This window comes from Trichosurus vulpecula, chromosome 9 (assembly GCF_011100635.1).
Source record: "Trichosurus vulpecula isolate mTriVul1 chromosome 9, mTriVul1.pri, whole genome shotgun sequence".
Taxonomy (NCBI): Eukaryota; Metazoa; Chordata; class Mammalia; order Diprotodontia; family Phalangeridae; genus Trichosurus; species Trichosurus vulpecula.
The window spans coordinates 42,993,819-43,017,579 of NC_050581.1; the positions used below are offsets into that span (position 1 = coordinate 42,993,819).

Consider the following 23,761-nt stretch of genomic DNA (forward strand, 5'->3'; position numbering starts at 1 on the left):
GGCTGAAGCTCCCTTCAGTTTCCTTCCCCTCGTGTTTTCATCTGGGTTGGTACTCTTCTTGATCTCTTCTTGTTACACTTATAGTTGTATGAATGTGGGCTCTGGTATTTGGCTAGGTTAATTATCTATTTGGATCTTCCCAATCTTTTCTACAGATGCCAGATGCCCCCACACTCCTGAAGTTCAGTGTTTCTCTTCATTTCAACATTAATAGCCCAACATGGCCCTGCTACCTGCTTGACTCCCACTCGGCCAGAAATGCAGGTTTGTGGGCAGCTTAAGGCTAGGTTAACCCCGTAGGTCTAGCTAGGCTGTGACAGGTGTCACACAGATCATCAGCCCTTAGCATGCTATCTGAAGGGAAGTTAAGTTCTTTGCAGACAGACCCTTAACCTTTGAAGATAACATCCCAGAAAATAATGGCCACTCTTTCTCACAAAGTGTTCCTTGGTGCCATCTAAAAGGGAATCCTGGACTGAAGGGACCAGAGATTTGATCTGATTTTATAATCCTATTAAAAACCATTATTTTTTCTTTAAAGGATAACCACTTTGCTGAAGCTGTTTTCTGTATTTGTGGGGTTGAATGTGGGTGTATGACATTCCGAGCGAGGCTTTTTAGATCTGTGCAGAATTACCGGTGTTCCAGGACCTGCTTGGATAATTACTTTTCTCCCTCCTTTGTGTGAAATGCTAGAATAAATAGGAAAAAAATCAATAAATGTGGCAAGAGTATGAGTTCGGTTTAGCTCAGGGCCAGGCAGACATATGTGAGGTGGCATTTTTATGAAGACTTCAATCTACATTTGCTGGTTGGAGCAGTGAGTTATTGCTTTGTAATGGGCTTGGCATTGGGATTTTGACTCCCACATTCTCTGTGGGGAGGGAGAACAGCTAGGCCCTCTGGAGCCTGGGTGGAGGTGTGGGGAACAGAAGCCATCTGCTCTATTTTATCCAGGTTGGGTTTCCCAAACTTAGGCCACCTGGACAAAAAGGCATTTTTATTGGCCCTAGTTTACACCCGTAACTAACTTGGATGAGTCCTAAAGCTTACACCATAAGTGGTGGCGGAGGAGTGAACTTCCTGACCTCAGGCCCCTGGGTGCTGGCCGCAGCAGGCAGGAGAGGCCTTTTAAAAGTGATATGAGCTCAATTGTTTGCATTTTTATTATTTTTTTTCCAGATGGATGATTGACATCAGCAAGTCTTGAGTCACATAACTATTTAGGCCACACACACACAGAGATGTTGCACAAACCGCGCCCTGCTGGCTATAGCAAATGTACAAAGAGATTTACATGGGTTGAATTGGCAGACTGATTAAAATAAGCCACTGCACAGTGGAACACAGACGTTGGGTCAAGCTGACTCTCCCATCCATTGGCGCTCTCTTGTTCCTCAAGAAGTCAAATGTAGCTGTTGAGGCAGCCACACTCATGGCAGCTTCTCTGGTGACCTGCTGGCAAGTGTAGAGGGCTCCCCCAGTCCTTTATTTTGTGTCCTCCTCACCTCTGACCTTGCTCAGCTCTCTAGAATTAATTTAGGCCCAGGAGAACCATGTATAGCTGTTCTCCTTGGCTTGACTATTCTGGCTGAGGCCAAACACAGATAGGTGGTGCCCACAAAGAATGGCCTTCATGGGGAATATAAGAAGGGGGACCTGAGCTCTAGTGAGAGACTTAGGCTGGGAAGGCTGACCCAGGCTCACACACATGATGTGAGAGCAGAGATTGACCACAACAGCACTCAAACGACACCTGGGAAGATGCCAAATGGCCAGCAATGGCAGGGGCCGTGCCCTCTTGTGCCTTTCTTCACTGATCCAAGAAGCCCACAGTCTAGGGGCTGACTTTGGGGTTCCCATTACTATAGGATTGGAGAAACGGTGCTGGCTTCTTGCAGCCCCTATCATCTGGTGCACTGGCAGAGCCCAAGTAAGGGCAAGGTGGGAAACAGGAGGTGGGGCAGTTTCAACGAGATAAGGGGCATGGGACTAGTCCTATAAAGTGCTAAATTGTTAAAAATCACAATTGTACACACTTGGGGAACATGCCCCTCTCCCAGCTTGTTTGCACAATGGGATTATATATATGTATATATACTTTTCTTCTTAAAAAGACAGCTCTTTCCCAATGGTTGGATAAACTGCTATACATAACTCCTGTATTCGGCATGCGCGTGGGGAGGGCCATGCAACAGTGAGGGACTCCCTATTGCTACACTCTGTACATGACGGCTGGGCCCCACCACGCCCATGGCCCTAGTGGCAGAATTAGGGTTGCCTTTGATCCCTTCTGCCTTGCAAAGTTTTTTTTTGTTGTTGTTTTGTTTTGGCCCCGGTGAAATGGGGGCTATGAAGATAAGAAGGTGGGGTGGCCCCAAGGCCGAAGGAGAGCCCTCCAGGGGCTACATAACGTTGCATTGGGTGGCCCCACAACAATCCTTAATGAGTGCGATGCCAGTCTTGGCAACTGTAGGCTTAGTAGGTGGGGGTTCTGCCTTCTTCTCTGCTGGAGAACCTGTGGTGGGAGATGAATGAACATGGGATGTGGTGGTGGATCATACCAAAAGTCCCCTTGGTCTCAGTATCTCCCACCTGCCCAGCTCCCTCCTGAAGCAGCAAGGATTTAATCAATTTCACTTTTTTTCTAAGCTCCTCTATTTTATCTACCCCTCAGCCCACCCAAAAAGTGACTTGGACTATATTGAGGGAGTAAAGTATGGAGGAAATTCTGCAACAAAAGCTATATGTTAGTAAAGAAAAAAAAAATCACTGGTTTTCCTAGTTGTTTTCATGTTTGTCTCCCTTGAGCTCCTTGAGGGCAGGGACTACGCTTTTGCTTTTGCTTTTCTTTGGGTCCCCAGAGCTTAGCACAGTGCCTGGCATACAGCAGGTGATTCATAAATGCTTTCTGACTGATTGGTGTACATTTTATTTTAAAATGCAATATGTGTGTGTGTGTGTGTGTGTATGTATGTATACTCTGACTTTTGTAGAGGGCCTACGTGATCTCCACTCTAATAACAACCCTGCAAGGTGAGAACTATTGCTATGATTTTACAGAAGAAGAAATGATGGTCAGAGAGGTTAACTAAAGACTTTGCTCATGGACATCCAGCCAGCAAGTGTGTGAAGTAGGATTTAAACTCACTTTCCCAACTCTGGGTCCGACACTCTGTGTTACACCTAGCTCTGAGGATAGAGGAGAAAGTACACTGGGCTTATAATTAGGGAGAAGAGGAGCCTTCCTACGTGGCATGGGCTTTAATTAACCAACTTCACTCAATCTCTTAAAGATTCAATTTTCTTCCCACGTAAAAAATGAGGATCATAATATGTACTTATTCTACCTACCACATAGGGGTAGGTAGGTATAGGGGTATAGAGTGCTACAGAAATGTACTGTTACCATCATTAATGACATCTCTCTCTCTCCCCCTCTTCCTCCCCTACACACACACACATACACACACACACACACACACACACACACACACACACACACACTCGCGCTCACCTGCATGAGGTTGCAGAGGTCAGGCTACCTTGACTTCTATCAATTTCACTGCATTTTCTCTGGCCCATCAGTTATTTCTTCTCCTTTCCCACCAGTTTCAAACAATATGGTCAAGAAAGTTTGACAGCTCCCTGCCACGGGGGTGTTCCCCAGGAGGAAGTAGCCACTTTCTCCAAGGATCCAAGGGTCTTTCCTGTTTTGGGGTTTTCATTCATGAGACTGAGTCATCAGAGTTCTCACCCCTTCTTTTTCTGATCTGATAGCAACAAGCTTCTCCCATTTATCTGGAGATGGTATAGCCTTGTGGGCACTATAGGAGATCTAGTATATCTCTAGGTGGTGCATTGGCTAGAGAGGTGGACCTGGAGGCAGGAAGACCTGAGTTCAGATCCTGCCTCAGAAACTTACTAGCTGGAGTCACACTTAACCTCTGCTTGCTTCAATTTTGTCAACTGTAAAATGGGGATGATTGATACTACCTAACTCCGAATGGTGTTATGAGGATCAAATGAGATAGTATTTGTGACGTGCTTAGCACATTGCCTGGCACATAGTAGGTGTTATATAAACGTTTCTTTTCTTTCCTCTGGGATAGAGTGCTGGCCATGCCTCCAGGATAATCTGAGTTTGAATCCTCCCTAGAATACTTACTATACCTGTATGACCCTGGGTAAAGCATTTAACATTTCCAAGCTTGTCTTTTCTCAATGGTTAAATGAGGATGATGATAGCATCTGCCCCACAGGACCCTTTTGGGGCTAAGTGTATGGAAAATATTTGACAAACTCTAAGACTCTTATGTAAACGTGAGCTCTCATTACTGTTCGGCCAATCCTTGCTTAGTGCCAACTTGGGGGAGGCTGTTCTGGTTCTGCCATGGATATTGGGGGATGGTGGAACTTGTGCCATGTATTCCTATAAGAGGAAGGACGACTGTCTTTGTTGTACCCTACCCTACTCCAGCAGGAGAGACTCGCTCCTGCAGCCCTCAGCCTCAAACCCCCCATCTCTGCCTATGTGCACGCATACCTCCACGTATGAAAGCCATTGGGTCGTAGATTGAAATCTGGAAAGGACCTTGAAGGTCCACTAGCTACAAGTCTTTCTCCACTCTCGTCCATCCTTGGTTAACATGATCCTCCTAAATTGCAGGTCTGACCACATCACCACCCTTATTTAACATACTCCAGTGGCTCCCTATCACCTCCAGGATTAAATACAAAATCCTCTGGTGTGCAAAACCTCCCCCGACCCTTAAAACCACCTTTCTAGTCTTCCTATACATCATACCTCCTCTCCCACATACTCTGTAATCTAGTGCAACTGGCCTCTGTGTTGTTCCTCAAACAAGATAATCCATCGCCCAACTCGGCATCTTCGCTACCTGTCTCCCATGCCTGGAATGCTCTCCCTCCTCAGTTCTGCCTCCTGGCTTCCTTACTTCAGGTCCCAGCTAAAATTCCTTCTTCTAACTGAAGCTTGTCCCAGTCCCTCTTAATTCTAGAGCCTTCCCTCTGTTGAACATCTCCTGTATATATCTCATTTGTACATAGTTGTCTACAAATTGTCTCCCCTCACAGATAGAGGCTGTCTTTTACCTTTCTTTTACCTTTACCTATTACCAGTGGTTAGCTCATTGCCTGTGGCATAGTAGCTGCTTAATTAATATTTATTGCCTGACTAACTGCCCAAGGTGTCAGGTCTGGGATTCAAACTCAGGTCCTGTGACTCCAGGTCCTAGGCTCTTTCCCTTGAACAATGTGTAGACAAGGACAGATGTTGCCAGCTCATGGATTTCCTGGAAAGCATTTCATTTTTTCACTCAATGTACTCTGACCTAAATGCTGAGCGTATCTAATCCATTCCCAGCCCTCCTCTTCTTGGGGGGAAAAATAGAGACCAAGACACTCACTGGCTGGAGATTTGGTTACTTTTTCTAGAGGTTTTAACTTGATTCTCAGAAATTCTGCCATTTCCTTGTCTTCTTCTTGTTCCCTGTTAGGGCAAACATGAAGAAAGGAGAAAAAAGCATTAAAGAGTCATAAAATCACTAATAAAAAAGGGAAGAGGATAAAGTACAGTGGGGAAGGGATGTTAAGGTGTGGCCCAAGGAATGTCAAGTTTTATGAGCCACATTGAGCACCACAACTCTTCCTGTACAGGCCTGAGTAGAAACCTGACTAGGGCTCAGGGCATCATGCCAAGGTCTTTAGGACCCTCCCTACTGAGACCTTCATGAAATGGGCCAAACTGAGCTGCCATCAGAGTTGGGGTGAGTGTGGTTTCCTGGTCACTAACTTCTGACCTCTGAAGGCAGCTGACCCCTTTTGATGAAGTCCTCGCTGCTATGCTCACTGGCATATCAGACGAGAACCGGGTACACCTGACCATCCAGCTGCCTGAAGTACCACTGTTCCTTTAGTCCTTCTGAGTCTAAGAATATCCTTTGCCCCATTCACTTCATCCTTTCCTCTATTTAGCCCAGACATATGCGCATCAGTCGGACCATCTAGCCCATTCTCCCCACCTGGAAAAGGACACTCTAGTTGAGCCTTCTAAAGCTCATGCTGCTCCTCAAAATGAGAGGTAGCCTACTCAGTTTTGGAACTTTACCTTGGGACCGAGATGTCCTGCTTGTGAAAGAGTACAAATACACCTAACCTCACTACATCTAGCCTGCCCAAGACCGTGCTTCATGCTTCCATCCAGTCTAGACGTTTTGTCATCTGTTCCGCCACCATGTATGTATTTTTCCCCCTACTTCTACTTTCCACCTTTTACTCTCAGAACACTAATAAAATGAAAATTATCATTATTTCTTTAAGGGGCATGGTAATGGACTTCCTAGGACTCTGCTCATCATTTCTATGATTTCAGAACAAAGCCCTCGTCCTTGACCACCACTCCCTGGGATGTGCAATCTCCCTTTAATAGAATGGAAGCTCCTTGAGGACAGGGACTGTATCATTTGTATTTGTGTCCCCAGCACCTAGCACAGTGCTTGGTACATCGCAGATGTTCAACAAATGCTTTTCCATTTATTAATCATGTCATTTTCCCCCAGGGTGCTATCAGGGCTAAGGAAATAGACTGAGCCCCAGATCACCTAGGTAAGGTCAAACTATCTGAGGGCTCTTTCCCTTCCAGCCATTAATTGGTAAGTCTGGGGAGAGAAACCTGTTCTATGTCTCAACCTCACGTGTGTGGTCCAAAAAGGGAGTGAGCAAGTTGGTTCTGGCCTATCAGTTTTAAAAGGGTGACTCTTTGGAGGCCCCTTTAATGATTTTTTAGCAAGGGCTCCAATATTGGGTGGGCATGATGGCCCTGAAGATTCTGAGGATGGGAATGATCAGGACAGCAGTATCAATAGTGTTCCTAGATCCAAGGATGTCTCAACTTGCCCCAAGTTTTGTCTCCTCTAGAGACCTGACCTGCTGGGGCCATCTGTCACTCTCACCGTAATCGCTCCACTTCTGCATCATCCACCAGGAAGTCTCTCTTTTGCACCAATTTATGGATCTTCTGGATCAATTCATCCTCTCTCTGCTTTTGCGGTTTAGTTTTTTCTTTTTCTGAAAATAAAGAAAAAGATTCAGAAAATGAACTAAAGGGCCACTTTGGCTTTTCAGAAGGAACTGACCACTGACCACTGTATAATTGTGATGGTCACACTGGGCCCTGGAAAAGAATCAAGAAAGTGCACCCCCTTTCCTTCATTGCAGACATGGGAGTTTAGGGGAGCAGAATACTGCATATACTAGCAGACAGTAAATGTGGCAAATGGTTTTGCTGAACCTCTTTTGGTGAAGGAGATACTACTGAAACATGAATTGGATGTCAAAACAAAAAGCATTGTTGATTCAAGAACTGTCAGGAGAGCCTCAGGCCAGGTGGCACACTTTGTCTCCAGAGGAAAGAAGGGAGGAAGGACGGAGGGAGGGAGGGAGTTGTGTTGCTCAACTGGAACTGGCCAGTTGTGTCCCAAGTGGGGCAGCTACTACTACTCACAGATTGTTGACTGTTGTTTGTCCTTCATTCTCAAAGAGGGCCAGGACATTGGGAAGGTGATATCATGACTTGCAAGTGAATTGTCCCTATGTGGACAGAAGGAGGAAGGAAGGAAGGAAGGAAGGAAGGAAGGAAGGAAGGAAGGAAGGAAGGAAGGAAGGAAGGAAGGAGCTGCATTGCCCAACTGGGACTGGCCTTAAACCCAAGTCACTCAGGCTGTCCTAGTTTGGCCAACGATAGGTCCCAGCCACACCTCGTTTGGTCATTATTTGGCCTCTGATGGCTCAGAGTGAGTGTAAATAGCAATTGCTTCTGTTTTGGCCAGAAACCCTGAGGGTCTTCCCCTCCCAGATTGATTTTTTTTTAATAGGTAAAAGAGGTCATTCTTTGCCTCATTTCTTACCTAGCCTTAATCACTGAATGGGCATTTCCTCAGACAAACTGAGACCTGGGAAAGACCTTAGCTTAAAAAGACCAAAGTCTCCCATCTCCAGTCATCCTGACTGATATCTGGCCACTGGACCCAGATGTCTCTGGAGAAGAGAGTGAGGCTGGTGACTTTGCACAGCCCTCCCTCACTTAAATCCAATTCATTTCTAACTCATGACATCACGGTCATGGTCCTCTTTAGAAGGAAGGACACAATGACAGAAGAAACAGATACTATTGTCAATGTTCAAATCAAGATCCAGTTTAGCTGAATTTCTTTAATTCCTCCAGTCATCAGATAGAATGATGTCAGTATTTGTAGGCTGATAAATGTATTTTATTTTGAAACCCACAAATCTACTATGAAATCATGTTTCTTTTTTAATTTTTTTTTATTTTTAGTTTACAACACTTGGTTCTACATAATTTTGAGTTCCAGATTTTGTTCCCTCCTTCCCCCCCCCCCCCAAGACAGCATGGAATCCCATATAACTTCCACGTATAACTTCACATTGAATTAATTTACACACTAGTCAAGTTATGGAGAAGAATTATGAGCAATGAAATGAATCATGATAAAGAAGAAACAGGACCAAAAAAAAAACCAACCCAAAAACAAAAACAAAAGAGAGAAAAAGAAAAAAAAAGCGGGGGGGGGGAAGGCTAGCATGAAGTGTGCCTCAATCTGCATTCATACTTCATAGTTCTTTCTCTGGATGTAGATAGCATTCTCCATCATGAGTCCTTTGGAGTTGTCTTTGTACCTTGTGTTGCTGAGACAAGCAAAGTCTGTCAGGGTTAGTCCTCACAGAATCCATATATGGGTGATTGTGTATAATGTTCTCCCGGCTCTGCTCTGCTCACTCAGCATTATGTCATGTAGGTTTTTCCAGGTTGTTATGAAGTCCGTATCATCCCCATTTCTTACGGCACAATAATATTCCATTACCTTCATATACCACAGCTTGTTCAGCCATTCCCCAATTGATGGGCATCCCTCTGATTTCCAATTCTTAGCTACCACAAAGAGCACCGCTCTAAATATTTTTGTACATCTGGGTCCTTTTCCCACTTGTGTGATCTCTTTGGGATACAACCCTAGAAGTGAGTATTGCTGGGTCAAAGGGTATGAACATTTTTATAGCCCTTTGGGCATAGTTCCAAATTGCTCTCCAAAATGACTGGATCAGTTCACAACTCCACCAGCAATGTAACAATGTTCCAATTTTCCCACATCCTCTCCAGCATTTATTGTTTTCCTGTTTTGTTATTTTAGCCAATCTGACAGGAGAGATGTGGTATCTAAGAGTTGTTTTGATTTGCATTTCTCTAATCAGTAGTGATTTAGAGCATTTTTTCATATGCCTATAGATATCTTTAATTTCTTCCTCTGAAAACTGCCTGTTCATATCCTTTGACCATTTCTCAATTGGGGAATGACTTGTATTCCTATATATTTGGCTCAGTTCCCTGTATATTTTAGAAATGAGGCCTTTATCAGTGACACTAGTTGTAAAGATTTTCTCCCAATTTTCTGCTTCCCTCCTAATTTTTGTTGCATTGGCTTTTTTTTTGCGCAAAAACAAAGAAATCATGTTTCTAAAGGCAGGGACAGAAAATTGCATACTTGTTCTCTAGCTATTGATATGAAGGTCACAGTTCCTGGCACATGGTAGTTACTTAATAAATGCTATTGAATGAATGAATGAAAGAATAAATGAAAAGCGGAAAGGGACATTCAAGATCATCTAGTTGAACCCCTCAAGACTGAGATCAGAGCAAATTGTGACCACTCCATTGGGTTATGCCTCAAGGACACACTAAAACCAAATTCCAATCTTGTTCATACATTCAGTCTAACCTGAACCCTTGTGTTGTGGGGTCTGACACTTTTTTCTTATACATTCCTAATTGCTTGAGGTTGATGGTGCTCCCCTGTGTAATAGAAATTTAGATTGGAAGATCTTTCCCACCCATTAATAGGCCATGAGACCTGCTTACATTACAGGAAGCCTAAGTCACATGTGGTGGGAGGAGCTTGCTGAAAGGAAAAGGAAATTGTATCACAGGAAATGCAGAGAGAACAGTTACAACAGTTAGAGCTGAGGGAAAGAGAGCAGACCTGTGATAGCTGTGCTGCGAGTTTGCTTGTTGGTGGCAAGGCCCTAGCAGGGGAGAAGGTTGTGGGATGGAGTCACTCTCTGCTGTGATGTTGTGGACTTATTGGTTTCGAGATCTGGTTATTTGGTGTCTGAATAAATAGTTTACTTCTGCTACCCTCTATGTGGAGAGTTGTATATTTTGCGATACAGAACCACATAGGCATTTTGGCAATTATCAACTATATTGTGATTATTGCCTTGCTAATATACCCTGTCTTCCTTTTCTCAGTCTTTTCCTTAAGGACTCAGGTATTGATGGTGTCTTATCTTCTGTACTGAACTTAGGAATTGTCTGGTGCTTAAATAATAATAATGCCAACAACTGCCATTTATATGGTGCTTTAAGTCAATCAAGATGCATTTATTCATTCTTACTATGCTAATCATTCTGAAAACAAGTTTGGAAGTACATCTACCCTATGCATACCCTTTGACTCAGTGACAACGCTACTGGGCATATACCCCCGTAGAGGTCAAAGACAGGAGGAAAGGACCCCCGTCTATACAAAAAATATTGAAACTTTGTTGTAGCAAAGAGCTGGGAACAAAGTAGATGCACATGAGTTGGAAAATAGCTAGAGAAACTATGGCATATGAATATAATGGATATTACTGTGCCATAAAAAACGACAAAGGGAGGATTCAAAGAAACTTGAAAGATTTCTATCAACTGAAGAATGAAGTGAGCACAAGCAGAACAATCTATACAATGACTACAAAAATGTAAAGAAAAACAACTTTGAAAGATGACAGAATTCTGATCAGTGCATTGACCAGCCGTGACTGATGCTGACTCACATTTCCCACAGATCGGTAGAAGTGATGAACCAGAAGTGCAGAACAAGACACAGATTTTTAGATGCAGCCGATACGCTGGTTTGTTTTGTTTGATTTTACTTATTTGTCAGAAGGGAGAGAGCCTACTGGTTAGAGAAGGGGAAGCTGGTAGGCAGTGAAGGTTAAGGGGGAGGAGGGTAAGAAAAGAGTGTCAATGAAATTTTAAAGAAATACACAGAGGAGAGCGGAGGGCTGGTCACAAGGGGACGCAGGTGAAATGTTAAATGAAAATGTTTTTTAACATGCATACAGCACTTACTGTCAGTCACTCTGTGCAGTGCTGTACAATTATTATATGTATTATATGTACAACAACTCTGGGAGGCAGGTGCTATTATTATACCCACTTTACAGAGGAGGAAACTGAGGGGTTAAGTGACTTACCCAGGGTCACAAAAATAGTGACTGAGGTCAGATTTGAACCTAGGTTTTCCTAACCCCACTTAGGGGCAGCTAGGTGGTGCCGTGTATACAGTGCTGGGCCTGAAGTAAAGAAGAGCTAGGTTCAAATCTGGCCTTAGATATTTACTAGCTGTGTGACTCTCTCAGTAAGTCCCTTAACCCTGTTTGCCTCAGTTCCTCATCTGTAAAATGAACTGGGGAAGGAAATGGCAAACCACTTCAGTATCTTTGCGAAGAAAACCCCAAATGGGGTCATGAAGAGTTGGACACAACTAGACAACAACTTCCTAACTGAAGGTCTAGAGCCTTATTCAGAACAGGGCTGTTTGGTTACTATCATGTTAAATTTAACACACACTTTAAAATGCTGAGGAGGGATGTCATTCCAAGCACGAGGGGCATCATGTGAACAGGGGCAGGAGATGAGACGTGTTTCCTGAGGAACAGTGAGCAGGCTGGTTTGGCCTGCCTGTGTGGTGCGGGAAATGATCATGGAAGGCAAGCTGGAGCCAGCCAGGCTGTAAAGGGTTTTAAGTGCCAGATGGAGGAGTCTGTGCTTTATCCTAGAGGCAGCAGGGAGCTCTGGGAGCATGTGAGGAGCAATGGTCATTCCTGTACTGTAGGAAATTCACTTTGGCAGCTGTGTGGAGGATGCATTGGAGTGAGGGGAGACACGGAGCAGGGAGATCACAGAAGGCGATTGCAGTAGCTCAGGTGAAAGGTGATGAGGGCCTGAACTAGAGGAACGTGAGCGGAGAAGAGAGAGCAGATATTTCATGGAGGAAGAATCAACAGGAATTAGAAACTGTTTGGATGTGGTCTGGAGGCGGGGAGGGGGAAAATCAAAAGTTATAATGATGACTCCAAGGTTGTGAACCTGGGTGACTAGAATGATAATGGTGACCTGGACAGAAATAGGGAAGCTGGGAAGACAGGTTGGTTTGGGGAAAAAGATGTTTCCTTTTGGGCATGCTGGATCTAGTTGGAGATGCCCCATAGGGATGTTGGAGTAGATCCAAGGAAACAGAGACAGAGAGCCAGAGAGAGAGAGAGAAAGAGAGGGAGAGAGAGAGAGAAGGAAGAGAGAGGGAGAGGGAGAGAAGGAAGAGAGAGGGAGAGGGAGGGAAAGAGAAAAAGAGGTAGAGAGGGGGAGAGAGAGCGAGAGAGCGCACGCTTTATACTTGGCAAAGCTGTTTATAAATATAATTTCATCTGAGTGTCACAGCAACCCAATGAGTCAGGTACTATAGGCATTATTATTTCCATTTTACGGATGAAGGAACTAAGCCTCAGTGAAGCTTATATGACTCACCCATGGTCACCTACCTAGTAAATGTCAGAGTTCTTCCGGGATCCAAGCCCAGAACGCTATTCGCTATGCCTGGCAGTCAGCCTGTCAGTTGATAAGCATTTATCAAGCACCTGTTACGTCCCAGGCATTGTGCTAAGCACTGGGAATATAAAGAAAAGCATAAGATAGTCCCTGCCCTCAAGAAGCTCCCAGTCTAATGGGGAAGATAACACATAAACAACTATGTACAGACATACTACATACAAGATAAATGAGAACTAGACAAGAGAGGGAAGGCACTAGAATTAAGAGGGATTGGGAAGGATTCCTGTAGAAGGTGGGATTTTAGCTGGGACCTGAAGGAATCAAGGGAAGGATAGAGGTAGGAGAGAGAGGAGGAAGAGATAAAGGAGGGAGAGCATTCCAGGCATGGAGAACAGTCAGAATAACATTAAGCAAGTCTCCTCTTCTCCCTGTCCATCATCTTAGATGAAGTAATGTGTAAATATACTTTGTTATTTGTGAAACACTATGTAAGGGTTTATAATAAACTGCGAACAAAATTGCTAGCTCTCAGTGCCTCCGTTTTTCTAAGTTGTTTTCTTCCCCTCAGTTGTTTTATTTTGGGTCTTTCGCCCTTCCTAATGTCTCTTTCCTTCCTTTGCTTCTGGAGACAAGGTGGCTCTCTCTCTCTCTCTCTCTCTCTCTCTCTCTCTCTCTCTCTCTCTCTCTGTCTGTCTGTCTGTCTCTCTCCACTCAGGAAAGGCGGAACAACAGAAATGGCTGGTGACGTGATGCTGGTGGGACAGGAAGCCTTTCTGAAAGTGTTCCCCAGGACTAATTTGAGTTGTAGTTGGGTCGTGGTTTCTACTCTAGAACTTAACAAGGAAGGAATAATCGTAGAACACATATGCAACTGAAATGTGCTTTAGAAGCATTGCTTCATCAGAGGAACGGTCCCCGTGGAAAGAAGAGACAGAACATAAAAGGAGTGGGGATGGACACCGACATTTATAAATTGCCTTTCATTTGCCAGGCACTGCTGTTGTTGTTCAGTCATTTAAGTTGAATCCAACTCTTCGTGACCCTATCTGTGGTTTTCTTGGCAAAGATTCAGAAGTGGTTTGCCATCTCCTCCAGCTCATTTTACAGATGAGGAAACTGAGGCAAACAGGGTTTAGTGACTTGCGCAGGGTCACACAGCTAGTAAGTGTCTGAGGCCAAATTTGAACTCAGGTCTTCCTGAGTCTAGACCCAATACTCTATCCACTGTGTTACCCAGAACTTTACAAATTTTATCTTATTTGATCCTAATAAAAACTCTAAGAGTTAAACGCCATTATTATCCCTACTTTACCATTGAGGAAACTGAGGCCCACAGAGGTTAAGTGACACAGCTAATAAATACATGAAGCTGGATTTGAACTCAGGTCTTCCTGACTCCAGGCCCAGCACTCTATCCATGTCACCACATAGCTGCCTAGAATGGGAGGGATAATTCATTTGGGATAAAGAAAGAGAGGAGCAGGATTGCTAAATTTATATATTATGGACCTGTTTAAAGTTGCAAACTCGCCCAAGTGCAGTACAGACAGGTGAACTAGACCCCATTCCTGTCCTGTGAGCAGACAGCCTAAACCCCAGTACCAAAAATAAAAGGCTAAACTGGAAAAAAAGAGACCAAGGAATGACCAAGATAATGCAAAGAGACGAAGGAAAAGATTCAAAAAAGAGAAGGGATGGGAACACCATGAACCTCTGGGGGTGATGATGAAGGGTGGAAAATGCCACATTCCTCAGTGAAGGGATTCAGGCACAGGCTTAGAAAAACAACTAGTCGGGATTGGTTTTCATGTGCCCTCTGGTGACTAACCCAGCAGGATGGTCTTAAGTGGCTCCAGTTAACGGTATCTTCACATCAGCAGCTGAGGAGCAGGTGGGCTCTGCTTTGTCCCTGCCTGGGAAACATAATTTTCTTGGTGGTTTGGTGTATTTTTAACCTAATACTTTTATTGACACATTGCCAAGAGCTCTGATTTTTCTCTAACCTCAGCTAAATTCATCTAGGACCTGATACAGCTCCGAAAATAGAAAGGGAGAACTCTTGGTGAGAAAGTGAGGAGGCGGAGTAAAGATAAGGAGGAGGGAGTCTCTCATGCCTATTTCGTGCTGCGGTTTATTCAGGAAAGACTTGGGCTGAGAAAAAAAAGTTGGCATTGACAGGTCTCTAGACCAAGGAGCCATGGCTGTGGGAGTACCAGCCCTCAAACAAGCATTACAGTGGCATCCTGGCAAATCACTTGGCTTCTCCTTCTGGTTTCCCATCTTTAATTGAAGATGCTGTTTTGTAGTGGAAAGAACATTGAACGGGGAGTCGAAAGGCTTGGCTATAGTTCTGCATCCACCATTACAAATGTGTGATTTTGGGGAAGGCATTTTCCTCCATTGGGGTTTAGCATCTTCATCTGTAAATTAAAGGAAGGGTCACACAAGGATCATAGGATGAAGAGGCCAAAGGAGCCTTAGGAATCAACTAACCCGGTCCCCTCATTTTATACATGAGGAAACTGAGTCTTAGAAAGGTCAAGTGATTTGTGGCACAGAGTAGGAGTAAGTTAGCAGAGCTGAGATTTGAACCCAGGTCTTTTGACTTTAAATCCAGTGGCTGAGAGGGCAATTGGTGTAGCAGATACAGCCCTGGACTTGGAGATAGGAAGAAACCTATGTTGTAGGGGTTCAAAAACCACCCCTGATGGTAGCTGTGTGACCATGGGCAAGCCACTTAACCTCAGTGAGCCTGGGTTTTTTTTTTCAAAAATTTTCTTTTTTTTAAGTTTTAAAATTTATTTTAAACTTAAATACAAAATAAGAAAAAAATGCCATGTACATAGAAGAATATGAAGTAATTCAATATAAAACAATAAATTTCCATTTCAAGAAAACCTATGTAATGAATGCTACACTTTATTTTCAAAGCTGTCCATCTTTTCTTTGCTTCCTTGTATATTTTCTTTTGTGCTCTACTGTGCACTTTTTACTTTATTTTTTCCCTCCCCCCAGAAGGCTACAATTAATATATAAATATATTTATATTTACATATATACATACAAGTGTACATATGTACACAGACATACGTATATACAGACATCCATAAACATGCACATATATACACATATACACTCAAATGCATATACATAAGACCGTATTATACTTTCCATATTTTTCTAAATCCAGAAGCCCATCATTTCCTACACCACAACAGTATTTTGACCCAATCATATTCTATCTGGGAGACTATGAGAGTTTTCCCCACTTTTCTGCATTCCCTCTATTCTTGGCTACCTGGGTTTTATTTATACAGGATTTAATTTAAAATAATCAAAATTATCCATTTTACACTTTACTGCTCTCACCTATGATCTTTTTTTTTTTTGCAGGGGGGAAGACAGGGCAATTGGGGTTAAGTGACTTGCCCAAGGTCACACAGCTAGTAAGTATGTCAAGTGTCTGAGGCCCCATTTGAACTCAGGTCCTCCTGACCCCCAGGGCTGGTGCACTACTCACTGCACCACCTAGCTGCCCCACTCACCTATGATTTAAGGTCTGATACTACTGAATCTTGTTTCTTCACATCTTTCCCCCGCTGGTTTCCCTGAAGTTCCTGATCCTCTGCTTTTCCTAATGAATCCTGTTATTATTTTTTTCTGACTCAGTAAGATAACCTTCTAGTAATTTAATTGCGATCATACTGCATCAATAGATTAGTGTGCCTCATTTTTTTTTAATCTGTAAAATGGGGATAATTATGCCTGTTGGCCCTGCCTTGAAGGGTTGTTGTAGACGTAAATGGAATAATAGACACACAGTGTTTTGCAGACCTATTATACAAGGTGTATCATTTTTGGAACGTCTTATGTCAGCTCTTTCCACTGGACTGTATGATTAGATAATCTCTTAAGTTTTTTTCAGCACAACGTCTATAACTTAATGAGTTTACTTCCTGCATGGCAAAGAAGAGCAGTCTGAATTGGACAGAACTGTGCCAGAAGGGTTGTGTAGAAAGGTCTACAGACAGTGCCAGTGGGAAAATATTTGTGGGCTAGTAATATATTACTGGTACATACTTCAGGACAGTTAGGTGGCACAGGGCTAGAAGATTCATCTTCCTGAGTTGTGACCCTGGGCAAGTCACTTAACCCTGATTGCCTCAGTTTCCTCATCTGTAAAATGAACTGGAGAAAGAAATGGAAAACCACTCTAGTATCTTTACCAAGAAAACCCCCAAATGGGGTCACCAAGAGTGACTAAGCCACAAACTGCAGAGGTCAGTCAGTCAACAAGTGTTTACTAAGTGCTTACTGTGTGCCAGACATTTTGCCAATCACTGGGGACAGAAAGAAAGGTAAAGGTGAGATAGTAAGAAGGGAAAAATGACCCAGTCTTCCAGGCATGGTGAATCTGGGAGGGAACAGGCCCTTGGCCCCCCAGGCATTTCTGAAACACCTGAACCATTACCTGGAATGGCGACTAAATTCTGCAGCTCTTGCTTAAGGTCCATGATGTCCTTGCACAGTTGGATATCATCCATCCTGTACAAACATGAGAGAGAGAGAGAGAAAGAAAAAATCACACCTCAAAGCAGAATTCGGTTATCCCTCTCTGAAGCTTTGTCAAAATCTCCCTCCACCCCCAAACCACCATGACAATGTGCTTTTTGCTACTTGAGAATTTCTCCCTCCAATCCCAGGGCCCGAGTGGATCACTTCTTCCTCAACTGATGAGGTGTTTGTTATCAAGCCCCTTGAGACATTATTTTAGAAAATGAAAGGTGTATGTGGTGGGGGGAGGGAGGGGAGAATCCTAGCAGGTGCGTGCTACCCCTCAGGCTTGTTTGTGCCCAGTCAGATGGATGCAGATGTCTCCCACAGATTCCTCATTAGCTGCTTTTTCATTAGTGCCTCCCTTGTGTGCTCTGAAAACAGACCCCTGCCCTTTTCTTCAGAGAGAAGGGAAATCAGCCTAAAGTGCTGGGATTGACTGAGAATGCTGCTTTATGATTTTTCATAGAAGAGAGAAAGTACTAGGCAGACAAGAAAAGGGAGATGGAAGGAAATCAGGGACAGAGGGGCCAGAAGGAGAGAGACAGTGATGACGGGTGACTAATCTTTAGTTTAAGCAGCTTTAAATTGCAACCCATTTTGAAAGCTTGAGAGGCAGAGTGGTGTGGAATAAAGTCAGCCTTAACCTTTGGAAGAGCTGGATTAAAATCCTGTCTCTGACACATACTAGCTGTGTTAACTTGGGTAAGTCACTAAACCTGTGTGCCCTAAGAAATGTTCTAAGATTCTAAGCTACAGAGAAGGTGCATTGGTACAGGAAGTTCCATGTCAATGAAATCACAAGTCCAGTCCCTCTCCTTTTTGAGAACCTCAAAATTCTAACAATATTCTTTAGTCCATCCCCAATAAAAATAAAATCCTTTCCATTTCATTATATCATTCATTCAATAAGCATTTATTAGGTGCCTGACAATATTGGGCAGCTAGGCAGCACAGTGTATTTAGAGTGCCCGGCGCGGAGTCAGGAAGATTCATCTTCTTGAATTCAAATTTGGCCTGAGACACTTACTAGCTGTGTGACCCTGGAAAAGTCACTTAACCCTGTTTGCCTCAGTTCCCTCATCTATAAATTGAGCTGGAAAAAGAAATGGCAAAGCACTCCAGTATCTTTGCCAAGAAAACCCCAAGTGGGACCACAAAGAGTTGGACCCAACTGAATGAATAAAAAACTGAATGAATAAGAAAAAGACAGCATCAGGTTCTGGGGGCCCAGAAGCAAAAACCTATCAGGCTTATAGTTTCCTGGAAAGAAAATGCATGATGATGACAAACAGATAGAAAGTATCTCTATACAAATAGATATACAGTATGGCTATGACTGAAATACAAAGTAATATCTCCAGGGAAGGCACTGGTTTTACACTTAATAGAGAACTTTTATATGATCTCATTTGGTTCTAACAGAAATCTTATGAAATGCATAAAGCAGAGGTTCCCCTCTTTTTTCAGTAAAGGGAAAGGGGGCTTATAGTAGGTCACAGTGAAATACCCACAGTCTCATAGATATAGTAAGTATCATTTGGACTTAGTACCCAGGTTTTTTCAATGTTTCCCTTACAACAAACCTTGGATGGAGTTGGTAAAAAAATTCCATTTTACACATAGAGGAACAATCCATGATGTCACATTCCAAAGATGCTTTGGAGAGAGCCCTCATTGATTGGGGGGAGTCTCTAAACTACACTTTCTAAAAGACTGTGCATCAACTCAGCATGCCCTGTTTATCTTTATTATAAATTTTCTTTTTTAATAATAAACACAAACATTTCAATATACAAAGGAGAAGAGAAAAATGGGATTATAAATGAAAATGAATTTCATTTATCTAGTTTGGTTTTAAAGTGTATATTAAAGTGTATAGTAAACAAAACTATCCGCTCATGTATCCTTTTCCATTCTCTTTGGTATATTAAAAAATTTTTTTTAAATGTCCCTTTCCTCCTCCTCCTCCCCTCCTCTTCCTCTTCCTTTCCCTCCTCCTCCTTCTTCTTCTCCCATCACTAGCCACATCTAGAAGCTCTCCCTTATAACTAAGCACACCTAATTTAGAAAAAAGATGGAAGTCTCAATGGTGTGAATGAAAAACAGACTTATAATTGATAGGAGAAGAATGGGGGAGTAGATGTGTCCAGAGATTTGGGGAGGCAGCCATCCAAGGATAAGTGCTGGGGATGCTGAATACTCCGTCCCATTCCTTGTTATTTACCTTGCAGTCTGTTTCATTAACTGTTTTCTGTGTTGAACTTGTATCTGCTGATTGGTCTAGGGGAGATTCAATGGAAACAGGGGCTTGGAGCTGTTAGTTTGAAGAGATGATAGACCTCTAAAAGAACCACAAGTGTGGGGATATTACATTTGTGGGGGCTGATGTGAGATTCCATTTTTATTTTTTAGATTTTGTTTGTTTTTCAGTGAAGCTTTTTTGAGTATTGGGTCAAGCTATAACTATTGTCCCTCCCAGAACCTTCATTTTAAGGAGGATGCCCAGGCCAACTATGTCTTCATTCCTCTCTAGACTGCATTCCTGATTCTCCACAGGACTTTAAAAAAAACTATGCCACAGAAACCTCTTCACCCTGGAAGCTCCCTCCATGTTGTACTACTTCTTACATTGGAAATAACCTTCTCCTCCACAGCTGTTCCCTCTGAATGGCTGGTTCCTCCCAGAACCACCATTTTTAAGGAGGATGCATGCCCAGGCCAACCATGTCTCCACCCAGGCTGCATTCTTGATTCTCCAGACTTTCTCTAAAATATGGCCCTGAACCAGGCACTCTGAACCACCTCCACCCTGCCCACTCAATTTTCAGCTTTCTTTTATGTGTTGTTGTCTTCTACCAGAATGTTAGCCCCTTAAGGGGAGGGACCATCCTTCTTTCTGTGTGTGTATTAGTATTCCCAATCTGAGTCATCTCCAGTCGTCCTGATCTATATCTGGCCACTGGACCCAGATGATTCTGGATGAAAAAGTGAGGCTGGTGACTTTGCACAGCCCTCCTTCACTTAAATCCCATTCATCTTCCTGGTGTCATGGTCCTCTTTGAGAATGAAGGACAAACAACCAGTATTCCCAGTGCCCAGCACATAGTAAATACTTAATAAAGACTTGTTGACTATTTCAGGGCCCTGGAGAAGTCTTTCTGAGGACAGGAGAGCAATGCTGAGCTGTAGCTGATGTATAGAGACCACATGGAGAAGATTCAAACTATTTCATTAAGATTCCCAACCTAAGGCAGAACTCCAGGGAAAGACACCTTAGGAGACTAAGAATATCACTCTTCCTCTCTCTTTCCCTTTCATTCTAGTAACTCAGAGTTGAAAGCTGAGCCAAATATTCCTGAGACACAATTGGTAGAGAAGGCTACCTGCAGCTAGGTCGTCAGCCAATAAACATCAAGCATCTACTATATGTTAGGCACTGTGCTAAGTTCTGGGGATATAAAGAAAAGCAAAAGGCAGTCCCTGCTGGCAAAGAGTTACTAGAGACCCTTAATACTCCTTCCTCTTTAGCTACCTTGAAGATGAGCGCCAGATGGACTGGTCAGAGGCAGATTTAATGTAAATGCAGGCTCAAAGCTAAAAGTTTGGATGGGCCCTTAAAGAGCATGAACTTGAAGGTAGACAAAAATTGTGCTACATTCAGGATCGGAAAGTGAGACTCAGAAAGGTTAAAATAACTTGCTCCAGTTCATCCAGCTAGAGTCATGGCTGATTTCCTGACTCCTGGTGTTGTGCTTGCTTACTACTATACTATCCTTCCTCGATGGGCTTCCAACCAAAACAGCATTTTTAAGTTACTGATTGATTCCCCTCAGTGTGATTGACATCCGGTACTTGTGTTGCACTCCTAAAGCTTCCAGGGCTCTAGTCTAGAGAGATTTACCATTTCTAAGACCCTGATTGATGAAGAAAGAGAAAAAAAACAGCTTGTGTTATTACAAGCCTTGGTCTTTCATGCTGGGCCAGGTGGGACAAATACATCATTTTATCTGCGTTCAGTGGGGAGAGGTGAGGAGAAACTGTCAGACTAATATGTGGTTCTTTACAAAATTTAATCCAAAACAACACGGTCTTTATGCACCAGGGACTTAAACTACAACCTAATGTAAGGCCTGCAGAGACAAAGGCAGACTTGAAGAAAAGGGCAGGTTTTCTCAAAATGCCAGGGGGAACTGATTTATTTTTTTTATATTTAATGTGTGCTTTAGAATTCTTAGGGGATGGGGAAAATTTTCAAAAGAAATTTTTATTTTCAGAAGAAAATAAAATGAAATGGTATAGAGTAGGATAAGCAATTCAGTGAGGTTCTCCTACTGCTATTAGCTTAGGATCAAATAGAAAATCCTCCCTAGGCAGTCTTCTACTCTTGAATCACAGGGATTCTGAGAAGAGACAGGGAGTTTTCTGGCCACTGGATAGTAGAGATGGTGGATCAGGGGTTCTTAAACTGGGGTCCACAGACCCCTAAGGGATCTATGCATAAATTTCAGGGGGTCCATGAACTTGGATGGGAAAAAATGACACCTTTATTTTTACAAACCTGTGACTATTAGCATTTCCTTCATTATTTAAAAATATTACTCTGAAAAAACATCCACAGGCTTTATGCCAAAGGAGTGAGACACAAAAATAGGTAAGAACTCCTGAAGAAGAATGTTACATCCTTTCTTGTAACCAGCTATAGGGTCAGGCTCTGTTGGTGATTTGTTTTTCTCATCCTAGGATGGAGGGAGGGAACTAATGGTCCTAGACTCTAGCCCTGGGTGGGTCAGGATGTCCTAAGGCCAGATGGCAACAGGCTTGGTACTGTGTTTCTTTGTCATTTGCCAACTTGTTCAGCTCAGTCGTTTTTCAGTTGTGTCTGACTCTTTGCAAGTGTTTTCTTGGCAGAGATACCAGAGAGGTTTGCCATTTCCTTTTCCAGTTTGTTTTACAGATAAGGAAACTGAGGCAAACATGAGGCTGTATTTGAACTCAAGAAGATGAGTTCCTGACTCCAGGCCCAGCACTCTTACCTACTGAGCCACCTAGCTGCCCTTTTGCCAACTTAACTAATTTTAAATGTTCCCTTTAGCAGAAGTAGCACAGAGGACCCACTGAGGCATGTATGGAGGGTACAAATATATGTATATGATGCAAGTACAATTATCTCACAGTGACATGCGTGGGACTAATAAGTCAGTACAGTTATAGCTAATAAATTTGAATACTACATCCATGAACAATGAAACCTTGTCTCCTAAAGAAAACCCAGGGTATTGAAGCATCATTTATGGCCATTGTGCTTCTTTTCTTTCCATGTCACAGGAGACCTGAGTCCAGTACTATTTCTGCCACCACCTAGCTTATTGACAATTCCTGGCAAGTTGTTTCCCTGGTCTTCAATTTCGTCATCTGTAAAATGAACAAGTGGGTAGGACTGGATAACCCTCTCCGCTCTAAGATGCTAAGCTATCTCTATCCATGGGCCGGATTTTCATCTCTTCTTCTATACCTAGGCTCGTTCTAGGAATCAGAATCACCCAAAGTCACCCAAAGTTCATCTAGTCTACGTACACCTGAAGAGAAATTTTCTATGTGACATTATTATATATTATATGTATTATTATGTTATATATTACAATATATTATAATTCATTACATTCCTATATAACCTTATATTATTATATAACAGGTGGTCTTCATGCCCCTATGATGGGAACTCACTCTCTTTCAAGACAGCCCCTTCCACTTTGGGGCATTTTTAATGGTTAGGAAGTTTCTCTCACATTGAGCTGATATCTGCTTCTCTGTAACTTGCAACCATTGCTTCTAATTCTGCCCTCTGGGACCAAGCAAACAAATCTAATTCTTTTTCCACATGAAGAAAGATGTCATTCCCAGTCTGAGGCTTTTTCCCTCCTCCAGGCTAAACAACCTTATTTCCTTGAACAGATTTTAAAGCCTATTTTCAAATCCCTTTGCCAACCTGATTGTCCTCCTCCAGATGTACTCCAGTCTTGTCAACATCCTCCTAAAATATCACTCCTAGAAATAAATACAATGCTTCAGAGATAGTCTGTCCATAGCAAAATACAGAGGCACTATCATCCTCTTACTCTTGGCCCCCCAGAAAAGCGAGCCCAGATTTAAATCACCCAGTGGGTCAGAAGCCACTTAAAACTATAGCTCATGAGCTCCTATGGATGTGTCCACTTTTACCTGTCAACCAGAGCACACATTAGTTCAAAGAAAAGGTATTTAAACACAAAAAATAGCAAATAAAATAATGAAAGACTCCCCATACATGCACACGATGTATATTCTCCCACAGGTTATTACATTACCAGTAAAGGAAGGCACACATTCAGAGAACATGGAGGGAGACATGGAGGGGACACATGTAGAGGTTCATATATGGCTAAGGCACACCCATGATCATGACAGGACAACTCCAGAACTGCAGGGCTGCTGATACTCTCAGGTGAGGTTACGCTGCTTTCTGTTGGGAGGTGT

The 23,761-nt window shown here is 42.9% G+C and overlaps 1 protein-coding gene across 1 annotated transcript in view; it reads right to left on the reverse strand.

Annotated features, from left to right (window-relative positions):
• Nucleotides 1–1,144: 1,144 nt before the first annotated feature.
• The window catches only part of BMERB1 (bMERB domain containing 1), a 135,794-nt gene continuing 113,177 nt past the window's right edge, over nucleotides 1,145–23,761 (reverse strand). Inside the window, exons 3-6 of the mRNA XM_036738716.1 lie at nucleotides 17,163–17,236; nucleotides 6,975–7,089; nucleotides 5,430–5,512; nucleotides 1,145–2,518 (exon numbers count right to left, since the gene is read on the reverse strand). Of these exons, the coding sequence (XP_036594611.1) occupies nucleotides 2,406–2,518; nucleotides 5,430–5,512; nucleotides 6,975–7,089; nucleotides 17,163–17,236 (385 nt within the window). The 3' untranslated portion in view covers nucleotides 1,145–2,405. The remainder of the gene's footprint in view (nucleotides 2,519–5,429; nucleotides 5,513–6,974; nucleotides 7,090–17,162; nucleotides 17,237–23,761) is intronic.